This window comes from Leuresthes tenuis, unplaced genomic scaffold, assembly GCF_036924035.1.
Source record: "Leuresthes tenuis unplaced genomic scaffold, fLeuTen1.0.hap1 SCAF_21, whole genome shotgun sequence".
NCBI classification, from domain to species: domain Eukaryota; kingdom Metazoa; phylum Chordata; class Actinopteri; order Atheriniformes; family Atherinopsidae; genus Leuresthes; species Leuresthes tenuis.
Window position 1 is genome coordinate 24,407,556 of NW_027325375.1, and position 17,718 is coordinate 24,425,273.

Sequence of the window (17,718 nt, forward strand, 5' to 3'; positions counted from 1 at the left end):
ACAATGATCCCAAACACAGCAGCAAATCTACAACAGAATGTGTGAAAAAGAAAATAATCAAGGTGTTGTTTGATCCAGTCAAAGACCAGACCTCAACCTGACTGAAATGCTGTGGTGGGACCTTAAGAGAGCTGTGCAGAAACCAACACTGCAAACCTCAATGCAGGAAACAATTACTCCAAGTTATTGCTGCTAAAAGTGGTTCTACAAGCTGTTGAGTCATGGGGTGTACTTAGTTTTTCACACACTGTCCCATTTTAGCTTACAATTGAAAAAAGTTGTACCTTCTGTATTGCATGACTGGACCTGTCCTGCAGTTCCTGAAGTGTTCATACAGCCATGCTGAAACTGCAGGTTCGTAAGCACTGCACAGCTTAAATTAAAAAAAGTGATCATGGTGCAAAATTAAGCAAAAACAATTCTATCATCCTTATTTAGACTTTCACTGTCCACCACAAAATGAACTGAATGTGAGCGGTGTTAGCCCGGAAGTTTATCAGCAGATGATGAACAACATTAGCAGGAAGGCATCAAAATGAACATGTTGCAGTCTTTGGCCACACAGCTGATTCGCATGTCATCAGGTCACTATGTCCACATCTATATCCAGAGGAAGAAGTCAGTCTAATTTAGACTAATTTAAGAAAAAAAGGTCAAGAATTTGTCCTCAAGCTCAAATATTTATGGTGCTAGAATTCCAACATAAACGAGCCTTGTGGAGATGATGTGAAATTGTAGTTTGTTCAAGGTTGATATGGTATCCTCCAGGTTTTTAATAATGTTAGAATTAAAGTCATGTTAATTTTAGTCATGAAGTCAACCACTAACAACTTTTACCACAAAAACGGACTTTTCAGCTCAAAGGCTCAGAATCGTCTCTGCGGTTTTTCAGTTCACTGCCCGTCTTTTTCTTCTTATCCCGGCAGCGCAGCTTCGAATTCCTCCTCCTCACCTCGTCTCCTCTCCTAACTAGCCCTCTCTTGTTTGTCTTGACAGCTCTTTAAAATGGTTGTAATTCATTGCATGTGCTTTAGTTTCAAGGACAAAAATGGCTGCGTGCACTCAGAAGGCAGGAAGCGCTCAGTTTTGCTGAGAGGTTGGAGGAAAAGAGTCATCATCACGCCACAGATAAATGCTGTCTGACAAACTCCCTCCCTCTCCCTGACTCCCTGTGGCTCCTTTAGTCACTCTCCTTTTTTTTAAATATGGCTTTGTGCTCGCCGCTTTGGTAAACACGACGTCTAACACCTCCCAAAGCAAACGAATCTCATTTGAAGTTGTTTGTGTTTCTTCTGACCAGCTGAAAACTATTTGTGGGACATGTTTATGAATGACAGATGTGCATGTGCAGAGCCATTTCTGTTAAAAAAAGCGAAGATCTGCAGAGAGCAGAAGCATATTTTCTACTTTTCTGCTTGAACGCTTGGCCCAACGACCCGCAAGAGGAAGAGCTTTCACCTGCGTGATGGTTGGATTTATTTAATGCATGTGTGCGGAGGCATGAATGGGTCCTTGTGAGTGTGTGCGTGTGCGTACACACAAGCAGCTGAGGGTCTCATACTGAGATCATTTACCAAACTCTATTAAGTGAGATCAAAGTGACTTAGATCTTTCAGTGCTGCATGACTACAAAAGCCATATTGTAACCCCAGATAAAAGGAGATAACGCTGCTCACAAAAAATGCTTTATGCCTCTGAGAGTCACATGGTCACTTCCAAACAGCGAACAGCATGTCCTGTTTTTGACCTTTTTCTTTTTTCTTTTTTTTTTTCTTCAGAAAATACTTCAGTGTTCATCGTGATAAAGGTCGACATGCAACCATGTTCATTGAGAAACTCAATTTACTGATTTTGCAAAGCCGAGTATGGGCGTCCAGACTTTCCTTTCACAAAAACAGCCCGATTCAGTCACTCCCAACAAAGTTGGAGGCTTTTGAATTTGTCTGTGTAACGCTGTCTTACGCACGATCACTCTCACAAAGCCACAGACCACCCATCATGCTGGTGTAGGTTGGTGCACGAGCGGTGTCAGGTGGATGTATAACCAACTGGCATATCTGTTCAGTGTAGCTAAACAAAGACAATATGAGGATTATGCAGTGCCAACCTCGGTGACAAATCGCCTCACGTGAAGCCAGCTGAGTGGTTCCATGTGAACCAGGACAGACGAAAAGACGATTCAAAAAGATGGAAGAACAGTCAAACTGGGAAGCATGCATGAAGCGTTTCCTGCATATTTGTTGTCAGCAAATTAGACGTAAGAATTATGTGGACTTATTTACCGATGAGAGCTTCAACTTTACTTGTAAAGCACATTTCATGTGTGTCAGTGTCTAAAGTTCTAAACGGCAAAATAATGCACCACCAAAAGCACACACATGAAAGCCAAGAAACATGAAATATATATGTGATAAAATACATAAATAAATGTCAGTAGAAAGCGATACTGAAATGCCAGATCAAATAGAAAGATCTTTAATTTCCTTTTAAGAATATTAAGAGAGTCGGTATCGTAAACCAAAAACGACCAAACCGCTACTTTTATTGGTCACATCAAGGGAAATTTGGAAGAAAAACGTTGGACCTTGATGAGTGGAGCATAAAATGCAAGAAATGATATTAATTAAGAAAGAACAAGATCATTTAAATGAATAATTTAGCTTATGAACATATAAAGCTAAGTGGCAGGATGGTGTCGTAATATTCTGTTTAAAGGCTGCACTAATTTGCACAGATGCGGTTCAGAAAAGGTCTTCTTTAAGAACATTAAGCTAAAAAGCATTAAGCTAAAGGTGTAGTCGAAATCATTATTGACAGGGTCAGTAATACTGTCTTAAATCTGTATGGCTGCAATTCTTGGATATCATAGCTTTTAAAATATGTCATTCAAACTGTATCAGCAGTTCAGTTTTTACAGTTTTTTTTTTTTTTTTTTACACAAATACCATCACACGCCGTTTGTCATGCACCTCTGTGAACTTTCAGGACGGTATAGCGCCCATTCCCTTCAAAGACAGCTGTTTGACATCGAAGTGAATGATGGTTTCTCATACGCTCTCATGCCTCCCAGCACGAAAGATGGCCCTGTCAGACTAAATGAAAAGTGCCTGTCTTTGCGTTAGCCGAAGGCTGAAGGCTAATCCTGTTGAAAAGTGATTTGTTCTGAGGAAACACATCCACACTCAGCCTAATAAGATCTGGTTTGGTCTTTTTCTACTACCGCGTGTCTCACAGAAAGCAATACAATGCAATGAAAACTTTCTAAAAGTTCTTTCTAAGGGCCAATCATGGACTATATCAACACCAAAGGCTCTTTTGACTTTAAACTTGAAGCATTATCACCACCACCAAACATTTATTAGTCGTACCCCAAATCGAATACCTGATTCAGAGCCAAACCTTGTATGATCCTCCAAAAACAACTAAACCTTAACTAGACTGTGCCTGGTTGACTGTTCAACAGCCCCCAAGTGAGGACTATATGTCTAGGAGACCCATTCCGATTGGCCATGACCTCCTGACTAGCTGCCCCTAATTGGAGCCAATCCCTCGCAGTGCCTCCCTCTCTTGGCCAAAGCAAATACCTTGGCACCCAAGAGGAATGCTGACAGACTTGGACGGCCATCGACTCCCCTCACGTGTAACAGCCAACACCAACAACCAACACCAGTCAGCAACGGCAACATTAGAAATATTGTTGAGCTCCCTTGAAACGTGCATCCTTTATCTTTCTGCTGTGTTGGTTTTCCACCTGGTGTACTTTCAGATTGTTCTCTTTAAATGGCCTTGACCACCGAGCAGGACTTTGCAGGGAAGTGATAGAGTTGTTGGACTATCAGCTATAAGTGGGTTACATAACCTGTGTATATATATTTACTCGGAGGCAGGCTTCCTGTCAGCTGACCTTGTTGCGCAGTGGTCAACCGAAATGAAGTGGGCGGATCAAAGGCTGTTCGTATTTGAGACAACTGGGCCATGATGTCTCATCGGGACTGTTCACCTGATAATCTCCCTTGTGGGAGCTGCTCCAAAGAAACTAGAAAAAGTATCAGCTGACAGCTCACAAGGCACGCGTTTAGGGCTGTATGAAGTTTTGGGCTCCTTTTCTACTTTCAGATGGTTTGTTTGTGCCTGCAGCTGCCAGGCCTCATTCCCTCAAAGCCTGCTATTTAAACCCCCGGATTGCAGTGCGGGAGTGGAGTACAGCATGGTGTTGCTCTTTGTTCTGGGCCCTAGGTTAAGGTTAGCACAGCGTTACACCACAGCAACCCTGAAAGCCAGCTCTGAAGACTAAAGCAGAGCCATGTGTGGTTTGGTGTTTGGTCTGCTCACTCTGAGATTAGCAGCAGGTTGGCAGAGGATCGGGTAATGACATGTCTACCGCTTTTCGAGTCCTTGGACTGTCTGAGGCGGCAGGGCTACTTAAGACACACACACCTACGCATAGAAGTGTGGCCCCTCTCCTTCTACCAGACCATGACAAATTGTCAAGAGACAGACGTGACATTGTGGTAACAGAAACAATATAACATTTATAATCTCTGCCAAATGAGATGTGACATGCCCAACCACTAATTGTCTCGGGCACACAGATGCCATATCATACTCCGGTCTTCTTAATTCATCTCAACCTTATTTTCCAGAGTGTCAGGTCTTTGTGCATGTTTTTAATAGCAGCAAATCAAAGCAGTTGGAGATGAGAGGAAGTGTGTAGTGACCAATGTCATGTCGCTACAAGTAACTGCTTGTAATGTACGGGAATTATGCTTCAAAGCCTTGCCCATGTGCATTACATACTGGAAATGAATGTGTGTTTGCACAGTTTTTATAGATCTCATTCTTGGAGCAGATGTGAGTTCCAAAAATGTATCTCCATCACTTTAATTTAGATGTTTTTTTCTTTCAGAAAAAGCCCTGTTTGCACCCCTCTGTATTTTATGAGGAAAGTTTTGTTGAGTGCCCATCACTTCACTGTGTTCTTTATGAGTCAACAGCATGTTTACAAAGCTTCAGTCCAAATCTAAGAGCCAGGAGCAGAGCCAAGGGTTGCAGTACAATGCCAGACCTATCTGAGAGAGATGGTGGGAGGGTTGGGCTGCCCTGGGGAACAGGGGTGAGGAGTGGGGAGGGGGTTAGCAGCATGTTCACTGCAGTTCTCTGACCTACCTCCATGCTGCTGACTTCCACTGTTTGCCCACTCAGTTAACTATTACCAAAAGGCTGTGTACCTTGGCTGCAGCCCAACGCTCTTACACATACTGTGCGCCATTATCAAAGAAGACCTGCATTACAAGCCCTGGAGTCCTTCCAAAAGGGCCACAGCCACAGTTTCAAGACTGATCCCAGCACTGCAGCTCTCCTGTTTTGCCTCCCTCATCGCTCTCTGTGTACCTCTTTCGCTCTCTTAACTTCTCGTGCTTCTCCTTTCCCCTCGTCCCCTCGCTTCAACACGCACATGCTGGTTGAACTGCCCTCGGCAGGTTCCTCACCCACTCGCACTTCTTTTTATAATCCCTCGTGTGTTCGCATTTATTTTCCTTAGTGTGGTTACAAAGTACAAAAACAGTAGAAGTGTGAGCGCTTTACCGCAACCCGTAAAGTGACTGTTGATTGCTGTCATTATCACTGTATTTTAGTCCAGAATTTTACAGGTTATACATTTAGCTGTAAAAAAACGACAAACTTTCAGAATTTATTCATTTATTGAGCCAGTTTTTTGTTTGTTTTGCTAATCACCTGCTTGAGAATTGAAACTCAAGTCCAGATTGGATCTGATAAGAACACATCCTGTCCCAGATAACGTAGTTTTTATTCATCTTATGAATTCCCGGGTTAGACTTATGGAAAACAGTTATGCAGGCGATAGAATTTTACACTCAATAGGACCCCCAATTTGCAAATAAAGGATACTTCTCTGTCAGGACCGGAGGAGTGATTACGTTGGAGTTGCCTGCAGGATTATGTTGTGCATCAATGTATGTACTGTTATGGCATTGCAACAGAAACTAATATTCATGCAAGAATAAATCAATTACAAAACTATGAAAATATTTATTTAGCACTGAATGCTGATATTCCAATAATGCACAATATAAGATAAAATCAAATGTTGTACTTGGCCCCGCTCCTGTATAGCCTGCAGGCCTATAACTGACTGCAGAAAGATAGTAAAAATTAAAAATCGTCTCTCATAAAACACAAAGTGCATTAAAGTTGTGTATCTTAGCAACAAACTAGTCTAAAGACAGTGTGCGTTTCTTCTCAAAATCACCATGTCGATCGGGATGTTTTGATTTTAAATGGCGAATTAAACCCGACATTGAGAAATGCTTCGCTGATGCGCCCCCTCCTGAGATTTCAGCATTACGTGCTTTACTCACGGCTGAACTCAGGCGCACGCTGCGCACGTGACAATTTAACGTTTCGATCAGTAATTTGACCCTGAACTGACCATCAACGGAAAGGATGATTATATCCTATTGCAACTTTATGTAACATTTCATTCTCATTCGTACGTTTTCATTAATTTGTTTACATGGTTTATTTAATTTGTATGGAGGAAATAAATTTATATCCACGAGACACCACAACAGACCAGCCTTTCATCCCAGAGACACTGGCTCTTCCTACAGTTTTGGGATGTAACCCCACTGTTATAACACCAAAGCTCTGTGTGAGCCTTGTACATCTACAGCCTTACATGTGATATAAGAGGCCACAAAAATTAAGTCCAGCGACCATGAAGCAAAGTAGCGTTGTGTGCGGCTGGAAACTCAAGTTGTGAACTGCGGTATCTCAGCTGCCTGGTGCTCAACTGAAGTTTCGTGTCTGGGAATCGATGAGCTTTAAAAATAGCCAGAAACACGTAATTTTAAGGTTCTCAAACTTTTGTAGCGGTTACTTTACCACGTGTCTGTATTTCATGCATTGTGTCATAAAATCAGCAGTGTACAAAATGTACTACTAATGTTTTTCTCTTTTCTTGCTTCTGTAATTCATATTCTGACTCTGTGCTTAATTTGTAAATCAGCCTCTGGACATATAAATCAAACGGGCCTAGACACAAGAAGAAAATCCTCCCCTTGCTGAATTTGAGCAATATAATTGTGAACGTTCTGATCACTGAATGCATGCCTAAAAACATAATGCTTTGGAGACTGTTTGGTTTAGTTTCAGGGGCCTTGTGGACCGTGCTTTAGGAGCTTCTGGGATCTCCTGATTTACACAATAAGCACCGAGTATGAACATGACCTGAGACCACGCTGTGTATGATCAGGAATAAGAAAAAATAAGTTCCCTTTGTTACACGCAATGCCAGAGAGGTTCAAAGGCTGGTTTGTGATCACACATTTATCTTGTATGAACAAATTCAGTAAAACGTATGAACAAATGGGTTTATCTTGCATTTTGTGCAAACAAATGTGGTCAAATCTCAAGCCGAGGCAAACGTTTTTATATTCCCATCATCACCTTTAAACCACGTTACAAAATTGCAGCGCAGCAATAAATACGAAAGCAAGTGTAGAAAAAAGAGAGAAAAGATCCAAATCCTCATTGAAAATCAAAATGCAACACAAAAACTTGCTATTGTTAATTAAATTTATTATTTCTGAAAATGAACTACAGCAGGTCTTCATCTCACTGTCCTGATTTGATGAAAAAATGACAAAATCATGGTTTGGCTGCAGTTGCTTTTGTCTCTCTGTGGAAAAAACAGCCGAAGACAACGGAAAGCACCACTGACCATCAGACCAGATTTTCTATCAATCAGTTGTTCACTTAAAAGTTGAATGATTACATAAGCAGTTGGCCTAGTTCGATAGATTCACTATCTAATCTAATTACATTAGCAAAGCTGTGAATTTCTTTTGACCAGATAGAGAGATACATAGATCACAAGAAAACAATTTAATGTGGAGATAATTACATAATCGTGTCATTAGCGAGGTTTGTGAGGATCAGAAAATCCCAATTAGTTATTTCAAGATAAGGAGATATGCTTTAAGTTTGGAGTGAGTTATGAGAAGCCCCGGCCAGTTTTCATGTTCATAACTGTAATAATCAGATCATGAGAACAAATGGCGCCGATAATCATCCTTTGTGGGCTTTCTTGGGGACTGAGACACATGATGGCTACAAATCAAGCTTTGTCTCCCTGTCTTTGAATTTTCAGACAATTTACTATGCATGACTCAAGTAAACGTGCTCCCACACAGCTTAATATTGCCAACTCTTAAAAGTGCAAGTTCCAGCCTTTGACTTTTGTGCCATCGTGTCACAAGGGATTTATTACAGCCAAGTTCCAAATGCTGTGTAGCACTGGGCACATGTGAGCCAGATGTCATCCACATTTAGAGATCACAATTTAATGCATTTGTTATGCCCCCTGTTGGTCGATGCTGATATGTGGCTGCCACATTGTTCCTCTAATTTTAGGCCGCATAGAGACTGTTTGTCTGTGATAGTGCCTTGCATTGAAACTATTCTTCATGCCACATTTTTGATTTATTGTGTAGACGAGAGAGGCTGACGGCAGCCAGGTGAATACTGTGAATGTGTGCCTTTTTTAGTGCATTATGTGGCTTATTTGATCAGGTGGCCTGTGTCATACTTGGACCAGGTGTTCACCCATATAAGGTCGAATCGACTCACATGGCACTGTTGGTGGCATGTAAACATCTCACGCTTAAGAGTGTGGATGTTTGTCTGTGTCTTAAACTTGGACTCAGATTCTTTAGAACTGATTTGTAAACAGATGTTTCTTTGGAGTGCAAAAATGTATCCTCAGACCATGTGCTATGCTCTTCTGTTGCCCCCCTCCCACACACTCACTCTCCTTTACCAAGCTCACTTCCTCTCACCAGCAGGAAGTCCTGCTCTTTTTCATCATGACAAAGCGGAGCAGGCAGTAGCTTCTCATCGGAGTCTTATCTCGAAAGCTTTTAATTAACTGCGAGGCGTTTAGTCCCCGCTCTGTCATCCTGACTTTTTGAAGCCAGGGGAGGATTGTTTAGGGACACAATAGCAGCACTGTGGTCACGTCACTTGAAAGTGGTTCATAAATTATATTAAAGTTAGCTACGTCATGGATTATCTGCTGTGTGTTTGCTTTTCACTTACTCTGGATATGATAAAGTTTGCGAAGCATTCAGCCCCAAACTGAGACTTTTTCAGTAATGGATCTGAAAAGGGTCGGCTCACGGCATCAGAGCAGTACATAAAACCGTGAAACAGGATATTGACACTCGTGTTGGCTGTTGTTTCATCGTCAGCCACAACGATCACATGATTGTGAAGACTGCAGTTTTTCATGCAGAGCTAAAGTTGGCCCGAATGCTGCTTTTATGATTCAAAATTTGATTGAAGCTCTTAGTGCGGCATGGCTACACTAACTACACTGACAATGCAAATGTAAGCCGCTGTGCTAATGTCTACGATATCAGTTAAGCTCATTAGCATGCTAACATGCTAATGAGCGCTGCACACGAAGGTCAGCTGAGGGATTTTATTTCCTGATGAAATATTTCTGAACCACAACGTGGTGCTCATAACAGGAGCCCTCAACTGACCTAAATATGTGTAATTTAACTGTTTTTGAATGATGCCGGCAGCTGAGAACTACACAATAGAGTAGTCACAATGAGGCGCAGGCCGCAATCTGCAGAAATTACAACGCTCCGGTTCAAATGTGTGCTGTTGTTCACCACTTTCTGAGTGTGGAATTATTGCTCTAAGGGGCCTAATTTAGCACAAGTTGAAAAGTGGTGACTAGTGATTTTACTGGTGGGTTTTACACACACCACCCACAGACACGTCATGCCCTGCAGTGGTTCCAGCCTTCATGGGAGAAGAGAGGGCAGAACCCTTAAGAGAGTTTCTCCTCCACACCTACGACGTCTTTGTATTCCCGCATAATGATTTCCTTTTGGGTCACCTCTCCAGCCTTTCAGGGCAGTGAAAGTGGATCTGCCGAAGGCCTCTCCATTACATAGCCCATCAGATAGGGAGCGCTAGATAAGTCCCCCCTGTATAATAAATGTCTCATATTTGATCTTCACAGGTGGGAGCGATCTCACAGCACTGCAGCCAGGAAGCCTCTCCTGGGACAGCTTGCACAAACACCTGTTCTTTAAGGGGAGAAAGACATCTCTACGTGCCTTTTTTGCAAACACTGTCACACACAAACATGATTTATAAAAGAAACAACACCTTCACAGGGCTGTTTCCTGTGGCTCTACACTTTTTGTGCACGGGAAGGTGAAAGGTTAACATACCCGTGCTTATTCAGCCCGAGTGACCTTTCAAGAAGCTTTATGGTGCGAATCGTAAATGAGTTAGCCCCAAACCCAGAGCCCTCTTTCCATGCCTCACCTCCCCTGCAGTTCTGTCCGGCAGGTTCAAAGTTCACGCTCAGGCCCCGACAATCATTGACACGGTAAAGCAAGACCGTATGAATGGAGGGACGGAAATGTGCCTGGAAATCAAGAGTGAAATTTAAGAAGGGTTGGCTTCAAAATAAGCCAACGATCATAAATACAGAGGAAAGTAAATAGTGGAGGCAGAATGTCATGCTGCCTTGTTAGCACGTCTCGTGTTGCACGGCTGTGGTCTGAGTTGGAGGCATCGGAGACATGGTAGGCAAACCTAGCCGTGAGTTATGTTTCCCTTGCTGCATGGGAATGCAGCGCTCCTTCCCTCCTGACTGATCACCAGCAGCCAAAGCTGTGGCTTGTCACTTACTTTTTTTTCAGGGTGACAATTTCTTTGGAGATCATTGACCACCCGAGGCAGGGGAGTGTTCCACTGTACGGCCCACTTAGCCCCCCCCCCCACCTATCTCTGTGGTTGACACTCGGATGCTTTTTCCTCTGGTATGATGGAAATGCAGTGACCTGTTGCTCGTTGCCCTGCTTGTTGCTGTTTAACAGTATTTATTCAGATGCAGTGAAAGTGCTGAGAAAAAGGGAATACTGGACTGGACAAAAGAAGAATGTGGGATGTCGGGAAGGAAAAGCTGTTAGAATTGTAGGTTTTCCGACGATGAGCTGTACCCAGATCAGTTTCAGTAATTGACTTTACTTCAAGTCTCCTATTTGTCCGTCATCCGTTCTTCAGATATGGCTTCACAGCTTTGCAGTCTTTGTTGTTTTATTGTTATTTAGATGGCTTATCTAGTGCAAACAGAAGATAGATCCTTAATGTCAGTCAGATAGTTTGAATCAAAGTTTGTTTTTCCATCACTGGAAATTGTCGGTTTTTACTCCCTCGTTTTCTTTTTTTTCTTTTTTAAAAGAGAGCTCAGACAAAAACACAGATTAGATTAGTTTATCCAATCATTCAACTGAAACAATACAGTTATATATTTGTTTTCTACACTATAAACAAGTTCAAATGTTTGTAATGACTGTCAGAAGCTGACATGTGCTCAGCCTTCATTATCTTCATTATCTCTTCTAAGAATGATAGAAAATTATATCCTGTAAACATAACTTTAGAAACCATCCTCTTGAAAACCCAAAAAGAAATCCACATTTTTAGATTTCTTTGGGCATTTTATCACAATTTAACTCAAACAGCCAATATAAATTTCCTTTTAATTCCTTTTTTTTTTACACATTTTGACACATTTACACCTATTGATCTATTTGCTTAAACATGAAATCAGTTAAAGAAATTGTATTTTAGGCATTATTAACATTATATTCCGTAGTAAGTATAGAAAGGAGTTTTAAGGTGTATAATCCACACATGCAGACTATGAGTCTATGGCAAAGTTACCTGAGAAGGTGACCCCAGGCCTAAATTGTTGTTGCCACTGTTTGTATCCAGTTGCAATGGAAACAGGCATTTCTCCTTTTATCTACTATCCTCCACTATACAGATTCAGTCATTGTAACCTGCACGCTTGGCTTTGTTGTCGTCGACCCGCTTCTTAAGTCCCTTATATATTTAGATCTCTTATCTGATATTGTCATGGCAATGCAGAATAAACAAACCGTTTGGATAGCTGGCTGGAACCTTGCACCAGGTCCTTTGATCAGAGAAGCCTTTTATTCTGCTAAGAAGCTTGAGAAGCCGGGAGTGGGCTGGCGCCGCAGTGAAGCAGCCAGAAACAGAAGTGTGTGTAAGTGTGAGGAGAAAGGTGCAATGATAGTCTCTGAGGCACAGTCGAACTGAACTCAGTGGGATGCATCTTGAATGACTGACGACACATTCTTAACCTGCTATTGACCCGACATGCCAGGCATAGGATGGATCCCTCATGCTTGACCCACTTGTGTTCGGTCAGATAAAATGGTGTCTGAGTGGATTATGTTATTTCAAAGAACAGTAAGGCCTATCAGCCCTGTGGCTCGTTTGTTTTGGCATGTCGTGTAAGGAACAAACCATTTGGTTTCTCTTTGTCAGGAAACCTTTTGGCACGTTATGGACATGGAGGGTAAAAAAAGAATAAAGTCAAGGATCGAGTCTTAAGTGGATTTTTAGCAGATTTAGCCTGCATCCTTGCACTTTCAGAAGGTCTACAGTCTGATTTTCCCACATGAAAAGGGTCCAATATGAAATAATGTGTTCATGATGTCGTATATCTCAGTGCTGGGTGAAATCACTTTAAAAGCAGCGCCCGCGACAGATGTGCAGCATAAGCAGAACTCTCTGCTTATCAAAATGTTGACTAGAGAGATATCTCACAGTATATTTGGTGAATAAAACCATACAGTGTCTGCCCTGTTTATAACCAGCCTGGCTTAAGTTACTGGAGCGTCAACCCCTCTCTATCTCGAGAAGTTATCGTCTTCTTACGCAGGATTTATACCTGCTTTATTTATTCTGCTGCTCCCTTTGGATGGATCTATGTGAAATAGAGACAGATACTGTTAAACTGAACATCTTTTGATTGATCTGTTTTACTTTGGCGTCTTTTGACTTCTGATTCTATGATTCATTAGTTTATTCGTGTTCCAAGGTTAATATGATGTAATTCTTATGCTATGTTGAAATATCTGTGTGTGTAGTACGTTGTAAATGTCTGTTTTATAGTGTGTTGTAACTGTGCTGATGCTGCTGTCATTCTCATGTAAAAGAGATCCATGATCTCAATGACATTTCTTTCCCTGTCAAATATAGGTTAGAATTATGATAAAAGATCACTGTACTTCTGATAGTCGTCTCATCCATGATGGGTGTTTCATTGCAGGCATTTTTCAAGTATAACCTGTAACTTGGGTTATTAGCTCTGTTAAAGCTATCGGACTCCCCACAGAGTTTAGGCATATACTAAATTTCAGCATAAATGTGAGCTGTATGAGCCTTAAAAGTAGATAAAGATAATCCTCAAAAAAACTAAAGAGGAAAAAAAATGATTATACTTTGATTTATTTACTGAAGGCTACGACTCAATCTTACATATCTGTAACTGTGTATCAGTCCTGCACCTCAGTCCATTCCTCTGCACTGTAACTCTGGGACGTTGGTGAGGTTTTTTTTTCACATGAAGTACTCACTTCAGGTCCTTTCACAACATTTCTGACTTTGACTTGGCAAATCAAAAACATGCATTTTGTTCTTTTTTAACCGTTCTTTGGACAAATGACGTGCACTGAGGAACCTTTTCTGTTTCAGTTCACTGTACAGTGATGGCAAGCTATCCTGGCCTACCTGTAGCTCAAACTATGATACTGCCACCACCGTGCTTCACAGATGACCCATAGAAGTTCTATTTTGGTCCAAAAAACATTTACCCATCAGCTTCCTCGATCTTTATCAAGGCAAGGCAATTTTATTATAGCGCATTTCATACACAAGTGCTACTCAATGTGCTTTACATGGCAGGAAAATAAATAACAGAATAAAAGGATAAAAACATGTGCAAAGACACGTAAAACAAAACAAAGACATCAAGCTACAGATGGACAGTAACGTTCTTCTTGGAGAGCAGTGGCTTCCTCCTCACTAGCCGTGCGACGCCCACCATTGTTGTTCGGGGTTTTCTGTTGAACACGTGAGAGGCGTTTTAGTTGCTTAGAAGTCATCCAGATTCTCTTTGTGACTTTGCAGACTGTCACACGTCTTGTTTGTGGAGGGATATTCTCCTGGGACGGAAAAAGTCCTGAATTTCCTCCATTTGCGAACAATCTGACGTGGCGTTGTAATCTTTTCCAGCCTACCGAGCATCAGCAACACTTTTATTTTTTAAGCTCCTCTTAAGTTTCCTTCATGATATGCAGATCAGACTTTATAAGATCCAACAGAACTGCTTTTTAGATTTCTGTGAAACCTGATGATGCTTGAGGTCATATTTTTGCATATAAGTAGACATTTCTCAAGGATTCACTAACTTTCAAGCACCACAGGAAGCATGATTGTTAAAATGTGACTGAACAATCGTCGTTTAGGGCTGGCAGTTCATGGCACCCTAACAGCTTCTTCATGAACAGCCATGCGTTTGACTTCTCACCCTCAGGACAAGATGAAGCCAAATGAATCACACCTGGGTGCAGCAGGATGCAAAGGCAGCTGTTTTAAAGTTCATGCACTGCTGCTCGTGGAAATAAAAGCGGAAAACTCAATAAAAAACTAATTATTGTGTCACTTCCACCAAAACAGGACTTTTAAAATGAATGTATATACCTGTTTGGTGACGGATGAGCTGCATGGAATCAATTCATGTTAGAATTTGAGCTCCGTTAGATATTGAAGCTAACAGCATCGCTCAACTCTCGAGCATCCAAACATACACCAGCTCTTTGTGTGTAAACCCAATTTTTTACTTTCTCAGCCTCCTTCAAACTAAATTCTGAAACCGCACAAAAGACGTCTAACGAACCTGTTTATTCCCTTGTTAAGTAATATATCTGGTGGTCTGTTCTTTTAACTCTGCAAACATGACAGTAGACCACAAGGTCTTGCCTTTATTGTGGAATGGGCAGCGCTATGTTGGCCCAATGTTAGAGATTAAAGTCTTGGTTCTGTGATTTGTAGCAGTGGCAAAGATAGCATTGCTTGCAGATGATGATTAGCCTTTGCTTTTTTTTCTCCAGAAATAGCAGTCACTGCGGTAAATCCTCCCAGAGTTTGCTGTAGCAGCATCATTTCAAGACAATACCTCCATCCCTCTTCCAGGCTGCTTTGTTCCTGATCATATATCAAAGTTTTTCCAAGTACACTTGACTCGCTCTGGGACAGTGCGACCCCCCTCTGAGCACCCACACCACACCCCTTGGAGTTGAATTTTTTACTGCCACCACTCAAAGCCCATCAATGAAAGGCCAGCTGTTCCCTGCCCTCTGCTGGCCTGAGCAGGCCTCTTCTGGATGCTCGATGTTTAGCCTCCACCCCTCCTCTACCCCCTAACTCACACAGACTCGCAAAACACACACACACACACCCTGACAGCCTAGGCTCGTGTGAAAGCATGAGATGCCATCACCAGCAGGCGTCAGGTTACGTGGGCACAGCACCAAGCTATGTCCCCGCTGCTAACGAAGGATTTGCTGAGAAACTTTTGTGCTGCATGCTACAACTGCTTCCTCAGCACAGCAACGTTGCACACATGCTTCTGCTCTGGCTGCTGGTCGTCACAGCACAATTCTGTAAAAGTTAACCATACGACAGGAATAGCACACAGCAGTCTTTAATGTTCGAGGCTCCTGAAGAAAACACAGGCTGCTGGTGGGACAAGTTGGCATAGATTAAGGCTTGTGTGGCAAGCTCATATGTTACTATAAGAGAGGAGATCTTTGACTGTTTTGAAGCTGTGGCTAATCAAACACAGTGTGGAGAAATGTCACTGTGACATGCAATGTAGTTACAGCTGAAGCTAACCACGTTGTTCACTTTCATTTCCTCCCTTTTTAGCTAGCAGCACAGCTACGAATTAGCAAAACAGCCTTCTGGACCTTTCAGACAACGTGACTTTCTGTACAATCATCGCTTAGTTACAGAGGCCGAGTGCACAATGCAGAACAGCGGTTTAAAAAGTTAGTGAGACTCTATCACATTGCATTACTTATCACAGTACATATTAGCTTTCTATAACAAGCTACCTACCTTTTGAAGTAACACCCGACATGTCGACATGGATGAAAACCTGATTCTAGCATCACACTTAGCATTCTGTCTGAATGCATCAGCTGTATTTTTGTTTTTTGGTTGAAAAAATGTCTAGAAGACATCTAATTAGGTTCAGAAGGGACAGGTTTGGAAGATCTGTTGACTTTGTCGAGGACGTTGATAACGGGTTTGCGTTTAGCACCGATTTCACCAAGACTGGCCGCATTAATTGAAGGCACATACTTGGGAATGTAACTCTTGACCTTTTAACTAAAAGCAAATATAACAACTTACTGAGCAAAACCACCACATAGTTGCACGCAGCACCACCATGATAACATACGACAATTCCTGGCACTTATTTTTATGAACTCACTTCCCCCCTTTGATGACGCATTGATGTTATAACCACATTTTGGGTGACTGAAAAGTGGGTAAAACAAAAAGTTCTTAGGAGTGAAAACACCAATTTGGGGGAAATGGAGAGGGGGAGAAATGCAAAGGGGAAAAAAATAAAGAACTAATATATCTATTAATAAGATAGATTACAAAAATAACTTCATTAAAGTGTGTATTGTGAAATTAGGAGAAAATAAAGAAATACAGAAATTGGAGGGAGTAGATAGATCAATACAATGTAAAGAGAAATTATACAGAAATAGATACAGGAATAACTTAGTAGCAAAGAAAGAAATGGAAAAACACTGAAAAAATGTATGAAAACTGGATGGTAAAGCAAAATTAATTTAGTGTAGTTGAAAATTAAAGCCGTTCTGTGCAATTATTATTGCGTAAATTAATTTCTAACTTAATTTTAGTAGCATTTATCATCATATAAAGGTATTATTTATTTCTGCCTTCAGAAGTCATGTATTTAAGTTAGGTTTTTACAAATAAAGGGGGCGTAAAGCAACCTCATAATGTAACAACTTTATGTTTGAAACCATACACATTTCTACTAATTTAATTAGTCAAAATGTGAATAAAAGCATAGAAATATAATAAAATTACATTAATAGTTAGATATTCATCAGGAGTATGTTGGGTGGGAACAGTCATTGGAGTCAGCCATGTGGTTAATTATAGGAAATAATGCCGTGTCTAAGGTAATCTTTTTGGGGCACAACCAAGATAAAGACTAACCATACAGAGCTGACGAGGAGGCTGAAGTTGTTAGCCTTATTGTAAATAAGAGAAAACTGTGTGTTTATAGACAGAAATACACACAGTCTGTTTTCATTGTGACAGATCAATGTATCTGGATTCCCATTAAAGCTGTCATAAAAGTGACACGATAAAGCCACAATGATCCTGGCCGGCAGATGTCTAGGGCAGTTAGTTATGACAGGGCACCACATGATAGTCGCCAGTTTTACTGCTCACATTTGTTTTAATTACATAATGCATCGGAGGACTGATAACAGGCTGTTGCAGATAGCAGAAATTGTCTTTTTGCAGAATGAGAGAGATTGGACTCATTTTGGCACGTGGGAAGCATGCTCTGCGCAGCCCAAGGAAACGACACCAGTTATCTTCTGCATCAGATATCGGTTACTATCAGTTCTCGAGTCCCATCCATGACCGATGGCAAGAGCTTTATCTTTTATATGGGAAAGTTAGTTGAGAATGAGTTTTTTGGAGATTTATGTTTTCGATACATTTGTTCCT

General features: G+C 41.3%; 1 protein-coding gene across 3 annotated transcripts in view; it reads left to right on the forward strand.

Moving 5' to 3' along the window:
* LOC140280123 (E3 ubiquitin-protein ligase RNF43) overlaps positions 1-17,718 on the forward strand; it is a 79,620-nt gene that overhangs the window by 7,348 nt on the left and 54,554 nt on the right. Inside the window, exon 1 of one of the 3 annotated variants that reach the window (XM_072375400.1) lies at positions 10,844-10,871. The exons of the other annotated variants lie outside the window; for them this stretch is intronic. Within the exon in view, the coding sequence (XP_072231501.1) occupies positions 10,857-10,871 (15 nt within the window). The 5' untranslated portion in view covers positions 10,844-10,856. Of the gene's footprint in view, positions 1-10,843; positions 10,872-17,718 lie in introns of those variants that run through there. 3 annotated transcript variants of the gene reach the window in all.